Here is an 8,569-nt window from a genome sequence, read left to right on the forward strand (position 1 = left end):
TCCAGAAATTAACCATTCTCCAAGCCTTTCCTTGCCTCTCCTACATATCTAAACCCCTTCCTCCAAATAACCAACCCTTCAACATCATTCCAACCTTGTTGTTGCGGCAAGGAGAAGGAGAAAAGTCCTTGGACGCGCTTGCTATCCAACATGGATCGTTGGAACATTTAGGTGCTTTCTTCCCTTTGTTTTTCAATGGTTAAATTTGTTTATCTTTGTTTTGTAATAATGAGGAACTAAACCCCCCTTGGCTAGGGGGGGATTCGAAACCATGTTAATGCTTGCAATATGATTTGATTACTTTTAATTGCGTTTCATAAGTTATGAATTCGATTTACTTATCTATTTGATTGATAACATGTTTATGTATGTTGATTAGGGATGCATACTTAGTTTGCATGCATAAATATGATGCTAGAGTATAAGGGAATTTCACCTAATCGTTATGAACTTATATTCATAAGTAGTAAAAGTCACTAGTCACGATTGTGTTAAGTAAATCCTTGGCAAGAGTAACATGCGTATTCCATAGTTATGAATGCCTCGTCAATGCTTATGATTTCCATTGAACTTAATGATCTTTGATATGTGTCTCTATCATGCGTATTCCATAGTTAGGGTCCTTGATAAGAATAATTTGGTTGTAATGCGTATTCCATTCAATTCAATGAGCCTAGGGAAATCTGAGAATTAATTTATGCAATTCATGGTTAATTTGGGGCGTTGAGAATTAATAAGTTATTGAAATGCAATTGGAAATCATTTTGTATGCAAGCAAGACATGTGTGAAGAAGAACCCCTTAGCTAGCCTTCCATTATCCATTCAACCCAAATTTGTTTAAAATCTATTTAAGTTTTTAGTTTATTCGTTTTTACTTTCAACTTCACCAAACTCAAATCCCCCTTTTACTTTCTTGTTTTAAAATCTTTTGTTTACATTTTTAACTTTGTTTCTTTTTGTTTTTGAGTCAGTTTAGAGGTTTTAGCAAGCCCTCCTAATCCCCGGTTTAGAACGATCCCTACTTACATACTTTGCTACAATTGTCAAAAGAGGGTTTAATTTGTGTCAAGTAATTCTCACATCAAGGATCTCCTACACCAAGTTTAGTTGGCCTCAACTATATTCATGAAACTATAGGTGTACTGAATCAATATTAAACCGTAAGGACACAGGTACTCAAAAGAGATAAATGTGTTGATGAAAAATGTATATGAGCTGTCAAAATGTCGAACTTTGAAGTGTACCTGAGAGTAACTAATCAAAGAACACTTCATTAAGCTAGTGAATTGACCTCGTTTTGCGAAAGAACCAAAGACTCTTCATCGGCTGATACTTGGATAGATAATCAACCAAGCTTGAAGTAGTGTTGTTAATCCAAGCTGAAAATACTTCTCGATTGCCTAATTCTACGGCTCCAGTGCTGTTAATTCAAAACTGAAGGTGTCACCAATTGTCAAAACTGTGTTGTTACTCAAAATTGAAGGTAAATATGATGCTAAAGTTAGAGGAGTTAGTGACTTCTTAGAGTGTGAAAAGAGTTCGCGTAGAACGAAGTTTTGCGCAAAGCATTTGTGTGTTGAATAAGAGTTGAAAGGTCCCTCCATTGTTCTCATATTTATAAGATTAAATTGCTCAGCAACGCAGCTCCTTCCGCGCTGACTAATTTCAAATGAAAAGTCCTTGAATGACGCTCGTTATGCCAACCAAAAAACTCCCTTTCCTGAGTTGTCTACGGAGAAGCATCCATCCAATTATAAAGAACTGCAATTCATGAATGAGACATCTGCAGGCGTGCGGATGAGGCAACTCATGAATGCAGCATAAGTGATGACATGCTTTGAGCAATGAAAGTAGCACTGCTCAAATGCTACAAAATTCATGAGTAAATCAGTGCGTAGGTCATCTAGTACTATGTGTGGAATTTCGAGCACTCCTTTGAGAAATCTTATATCTAAGAAGCTCATTGCATCCCTTGTCTTGAACTTAATTCCAGCAAGATAAAGCTTTTCGGCTGATTGAATAAATTCAATCGACGAAGAGGTATTTCCCTTCCTTGTCTTGGACTTAATTCCTGCTACAAACTTTTTCACTGCCTTCCTTGTTCCTTGTAGAGGCTTTTTCGCAGATCGGATCAATTGAATTAATGGACGAATATTTCTAGCTTGACCTTGAGGTGACTGATCATAAGGTTTAGGAATAAAACTTAAGCGAAGTAAGTCGAGTAAATGTTTTTCTTCAGTAGTACTGATATCAGTTCTTTCTACTGCATGATTAAAGAATTCCAAAGCAAGTTTGGCAAGGGATGACTCGCTATCTTCTCTTGATGCTTTTGATTCATCGAATAATTTTTGAAGAACGAAGAAAGGAATTTGGTTTTCCAAACGCAAAAGATCGCATATGAGGTTAGGAAATACCCATGCCAAGTTAAAGATGGGATCATCTGGATCACTTGGTGACAACCTTGCAAGATCATCTGGATCACTTGGTGACTTCCTTCCAACTTTGCAAAAGAGCTCAACAGTAAACAAGCCATCCAACACCATTATCTCAACTAGGTCATGACTGCTTAAATCGATTGTCTCCGAATAGCACCCTCGTATGCTTTCTTCCATTGATGCTACAACCTGCATGTAGTGATCAAGTCTCGGGCCGTTTGATGGTGTTCGAGCAAGTAGATCGCGAAGAAATCTCCATTTATGCTGCTGCATCATCTCCAAACGCGTGTCGCCATAGTGGCAAGGACCGATGGAAACTATATGAGGTTGGCAGGCCTTCTTGTTGATTTCCGAGAGGTGTTGAGGCACTCTGAAGATGCAGCAAGAGCTGTTTCCAGATGATGGGTGCAGCAGCCATTTCGTTTCCTCAATTCTTCGATCCAATGATGTTGTCGCCTGAATATGTTTTGCCGCTGGAATTGGAATAGCTGCGTGATCTCTTCCTCCATTAGCCATTGTTGAGTTTGGTTGTGAGTTCGTTGTAGCCATTAAGTAAAGAGGAAGGATTAATTTGTTACTAATTTTCTCTTGAAGTAAAGTTGAATTAGAGCAAACCTTAAACCTTGCTTAATTATAATAAGCAGCAGACTGAATCTGGGTGAAAGTTGAATGAAAATAATTTGAGCCTTATGGGGTTGAGCCTTCTTTGAAATTTCGTGGCACCATCTTCTTTTCTCTCCTTATCATCCTACCCTCAGACTTTCTATATTTAATTAGTATATTAATCCATCTCATGGTTATGGATGTAGGTTAATAACTAGCTTAATTTCTTTGTTTTCTTTTCTATCAAAAAAAAAAAAAAATCTTTGTTTTCTATCTTTTTTAATTGGGTTTGACTTGATAATCCTGATTCAGTAGTCATCAATCTACATCCATAACACCTATGTCTCGCCTTGTAAATGTGGAGATCATGTACTTGTCATTCGTCATGACCAGCACAAGACACTTAGGACTCATTAATTTGTACGCAATCGATAATCATGGTGCGTATTTTGTAATTCTATACCGAACCCGACATAATCTGGGAAAAATCTAAAATATTGAAAGATTCAGGAACTTATCCGAGGTGCATGAACTTTTCATGTCAATGACAAGCCAAGACTTTGCTTACACCTTACCATGTGCCTGTGAGTGATAAAATGGCATGACCATGATCATGACAAGCCCCATGAAATTGAGGTTCTACCATAAAATCAATTGGCAATATGAGAAGTAACTCAAGATCATATAAGCACATTGCAAATTTTATTCCTCACCGATGTGGGACAACTCTCAACACGCCCCGCACGTGTGGCGGATTTTCAAGCCTACACGTGGACAACAATTGGGTGACGTGGAGCGCATGTGGCCGTTTGGCTTCACACGAGGACAACCCGTTCTGATACCATGATGAAATTGAGATTCCACTATAAAACCAATTGGCAATATGGAGAGTAGCCCAAGACCATATAAGCACATAGCAAACCGTGTCCCTTATCAATGTGGAACTCTCAACACGCTCCAGCACGTGTGGCGGATTTTCAAGCCTACACGTGGACAACAACTGGGTGACGTGGAGCGCGTGTGGCCGTTTTGGCTTCACACGAGGATAACCCGTTCTGATACCATGATGAAATTAAGGCTCCACCATAAAACCAATTGACAATATTGGGAGTAGCTCAAGACCATATAACCACATAGCAAACCCTGTCCTTTACCGGGACAACTCTCAATAAAGTCTACCTAACCTTGCAGTTTCAAAGAAGACTAATTGAAGTAGAATTTTATTTCATGACCATGACAGCCTACCTAACATTGTAAAGAGCCAACAGCGGATGCTTCCTTGAAGTTTCAGAGAAGACTGACTGAAGGACTGAAGGTCGAATTTTCGCTCTTTACCCTTTTTTCGCTGTGCACGTAGCGTGCTGAATTTTCGACTGCTTCCACTTTTTATTTTAATTATATATATATATATATATATATTTATCCCCTCAAGTTTGTGTTCAATTGTCACGGAGAGTCTTGCCCCGCTAAGTGACTGTTAGGCAAGTTCGTTGCATATCAGAGTAATTGGTGATGAATTAGGCCTGAAGGCCTGTTGATAGTGGGATTCTAGAGCCTTCGTAGAGACTGTGGCCTATTATTTCGATAGAGTTCGACTAATAATCTGCATATTCCCTCAAAGGCAGAGTAGCTATATTTGATAAGTTGTACACATGATGTGTTCTTATTGGTCGAGATATTTGATAAGTTATACATGTGACGTGTTCTATTTGAAATTTCAAGGAACCATCTTAATTATATCTCCTTGTCTTGGTAGGTATCTCTGACCGCAAGACACTAATTTTAAGGTCCTATCAACCTGTCGTGCCATGTGACTATAACCCATCCAAGGTCTTATCAACCTTTCGTGCCATGTGACTATAACACCTCGACGACCCAAATGGAACGACAGCTGATGCTTCCTTGCAATTTCAAAGAAGACTGACCTCGACCAAAAAAAAAAAAAAAAAAACAGAAGACTGACTGAAGGTCCAGTTTTCTTTCTTTACCCTTTATAAGTTCTCGTAAGGTGCTGAATTTTTGTGTCCCTGCAATCCCCTCAAATCTTGTATCAAAATTAAAAACACGGAAGAAACTCCATTGGGCTATTGAAGGCTGAATCAAGAACTTCCGGTACTTTTTGCAAACTCTTCAATTTGTTTTTCTTTTCTTGTCCCTGTATTTTTCACTTGATGTCACTGCATTGAGATAATCTTTGACCTACAGCTACTCTAGGGAATGAGGTTTTCAAGTTAAAAGAAAGTAAAACAATTTGATTTTGGAATTTGGATGCAGTTTAAGCTTTTATAATTATACATGAAAAAGGACTTGATATAATGTTTGAATTCCCATTTTTATCGGTTTATTTTTGCACTTCTTTCAGGAATAAGTTACGACTGGGAAATTTCTGCGATTTCAATGTTCGTATTTCCGAAACACTCTCCTGAGTCCAATACCAGCTCTACTGATGCTGCTGATGTTGCTGAACTACTCTTGAATCTTTCGATCTTCGGGTTCAGCCAACTCTCTGCCAGTGATCAACATGAGAAGACAAAAGAAATGTACAATAAGGTTGTTGAAGATGTCATTGTGGAGCAACACCCGGAAGAAAGTGAAGAGGATATGAGAGTCAGAACATTCACTGAGCTATTCAAGAAACTTCCCTTCCCTGACCAGAATCATTTCCTGTCCACAATTATAAAGAAATTCAAGCGTGAGCGGAAAATTGGCGAGTTGATTTCTTGGTTCAGTACTCAACTAGATGCTAGTGAGCAACAAGAGCTGATTGGAGTAATGGTTCATGTTAAAGATGATGACGAGACAGTTACCAATGAGGATTTGAGGCTCAGAAGATTTACACAGCTGTGTAGAGATTACACCGATTACGCTTATATGCATCTTGTCGCCATCAGGGAAGAATATGTTGAGAAACGAAAAGATACACAGGAGACATCTGGTAATGATCAAGTTTGTTCCGATTGGCAGTCCCGTTTTGCTGAGTTTTTCTTGGGTTTCTCGATTATTTGGTTCAAGGGACAAGGCTCCTACGGTCAGTGGCAGCTGATTGAACAACTTTGTGATGGAGTTATAGGTGTTATAATTGAGAAACTTGAAGACGAAAGTGAGGCGGAGTTCAAACTCAGAAGATTCACAGAGCTATGTAAGAGAGTGGTTGACTTCGGTGTCCAAGTTCATTTCCTTGACGAAGTTGAACAGAAGCTGCTCCAACCCCGAAGACATCTTCCGCACGGGGTGCTCCTTCAGCCTCAAGATTCTGCAAGTGCTGCTGAATTACTCTCGAAGCTCTCAAGTTTTGGGTTCAGCTTACTATCCATCGATGACCAACAGGACAAGATTAAGCAAATCTCTAATAAATTTTCTGCGGAAGTTGTTATAATCGAAAGACTTGCAGGAGAAAGCGAGGAAGATTTGAGAAAGAAAACATTCACAAAGTTGTTCAATAAAGCTCCAGTCTCAGCACGAGTTAATTTATTCAAGGAGTTAACGAACAAATTCTTTGGTGAAAGATGCTTGTGTGAGTCAATTCTTTTGTTCAGGCAGCTTGGTTCCAGAGATCAACAAGAGCGGATTGAAGAAATGTTTGGCCGGTTAGTGAGAAGCGAAGATGCCAAAAATGTCATACTCGAGAAAGTTGATGAGGAAAGTGAGGGGGATTTTAGGCTCAGAAGATTTATAAAGATGTGTATTACACGTAAATTCCTTTTGGATGAATTCTTGCGGAATGAAGCTAAGAAGTGGGATTTAAAAGGTCTACAGCTGCAGATATCAGGTAACAAAGAGATCGATGAAATCAAACAGTGTCGATATGCTGAATTTTACTTTGGTTTGTCAATAATTTGGTTCAAAACACGATGCGCCAAAAATCCAAAAAATCCCGTTCAAGTACTTGTTAGAAATGTTGGAGAAGCTGATTACATCATTGAGAAACTCCAACATGAGACTGAGGAGGACTTCAGGCTCAGAAGATTTACAGAATCGTTTGAGCAGCTTCATTCCAGTTCCCAGGAAGATATTGTGAAATATATTAAACGCACCATATTTCATGATATAGGTTACCATGAGCCAAAACCGATGTGGCAGTATGCAATGACGGGAGCGGCACCGGCAGATCCCTGGTTTGATGGAATGCCTCCGTTTACTCCTCAGTTCATCAAGGTGAAACCTCCAAAAGTACGAGGAGCAATTACTCAAGGAGGTGGAGATGGAGCAGTTACACAAGGAGGACAGGGGGCAAGTCAACAATAGATTTGCAACCATGTCACCACAGAAGAACTGTTCAAATAATTATTGCAAAGATGATCTCAATAATGTGGCGCTTGACGAGTTTTTACATGTAGTAGGATTACTTGTGCTGTGGTGTCTGTTTATTAAGGATGTCTATTCGTATTATAACCTGGGGAGTGGTTACATACCATGTAAATGTGTTCGGCTACCACACTCGAAATTTCATAGCAAAAACAAGACGAATGGTTTAAGATTGATAGTATTTGGTAGTCAACAACTTTTCTGCCCATGGTTTGGTTGAGATTCACCCCACAACCATATAGCTAAGGCTTTTCTGTATATACCTGATCATTCATCAGATTTTCCATCAGACATAAAGAGGGAAAAAAAACATCTGAATAATGTCTGTATGGAAGACAACGGTAGCTGCTGAACTACTCTCACAGCTCTCAAGTTATGCGTTCAGCCTGTAGAAACTCATAACTCTGTAAGAGAAAAACTAAAAGGAGAGAGAGAGAGAGAGAGAGAGAGAGAGAGAGAGAGAGAGAGAGAGAGAGAGAGAGAGAGAGAGAGAACCATATAGCTAAGGCTTTTCTGTATATACCTGATCATTCATCAGATCTTCCTTCAGATATAAAGAGAAAAAAAAAAAACATCTGAATAATGTCTATGGAAGACAACGGTAGCTGCTGAACTACTCTCACAGCTCTCAAGTTATGCGTTCAGCCTGTAGAAACTCATAACTCTGTAAGAGAAAAACTAGAATGAGGGAGGGAGGGAAGACAACGGTAGCTGCTGAGCTACTCTCACAGCTCTCAAGTTATGCGTTCAACTTGTAGAAGCTCATAACTCTGTAAGAGAAAAACTAGGAGAGAGGGAGGGAGGGAAGACAACGATGTTGCTGAGCTACTCTCACAGCTCTCAAGTTATGCGTTTAGCCTGTAGAAATCATAACTCTGTAAGAGAAACTAGGAGGGAGGGAGGGAATAACTCTGTAAGAGAAAAACTAGAAGGAGGGAGGGAGGGAGGGAGGGAGGGAATCATAGCTTAACAGCTAAGTGAGGATTTAATCAGGTACAGAATTAATTGGTGGTCCTATTGTACCCTTAACACACCCCCTCAAGCTAAAGTTAGGGGATCTAACTGAAAGCTTGTAAGTCAACTCTGAAACCAATCAGATGGCAAAGATTTAGTGAAATGGTCTGCAAGTTGAAGAAGGGAGGCAACATGATGCACACTGACTTTGCCACGGAGAACCTTTTCTTTGATATAGTGATAGTCGATTTCAACATATTTAGTCCTGGCA

General features: G+C 39.4%; 2 protein-coding genes across 2 annotated transcripts; one reads left to right on the forward strand and one right to left on the reverse strand.

Annotated features, from left to right (window-relative positions):
* Window positions 1-1,752: 1,752 nt before the first annotated feature.
* On the reverse strand, window positions 1,753-2,952 carry LOC126601229 (UPF0481 protein At3g47200-like). The gene has a single exon (XM_050267909.1). It carries the CDS (start codon window positions 2,950-2,952, stop codon window positions 1,753-1,755), a length of 1,200 nt encoding a protein of 399 aa, XP_050123866.1.
* A 427-nt stretch (window positions 2,953-3,379) lies between these two features.
* LOC126601236 (uncharacterized) lies at window positions 3,380-7,284 on the forward strand. The gene is made up of 5 exons (XM_050267921.1): window positions 3,380-3,479; window positions 5,402-5,438; window positions 5,538-5,882; window positions 5,987-6,002; window positions 6,079-7,284. The coding sequence occupies exons 1-5, from the start codon at window positions 3,380-3,382 to the stop codon at window positions 7,282-7,284; spliced, it is 1,704 nt and encodes a 567-aa protein (XP_050123878.1).
* Window positions 7,285-8,569: the final 1,285 nt, after the last annotated feature.

This window comes from Malus sylvestris, chromosome 2 (assembly GCF_916048215.2).
Source record: "Malus sylvestris chromosome 2, drMalSylv7.2, whole genome shotgun sequence".
Lineage (NCBI taxonomy): Eukaryota > Viridiplantae > Streptophyta > Magnoliopsida > Rosales > Rosaceae > Malus > Malus sylvestris.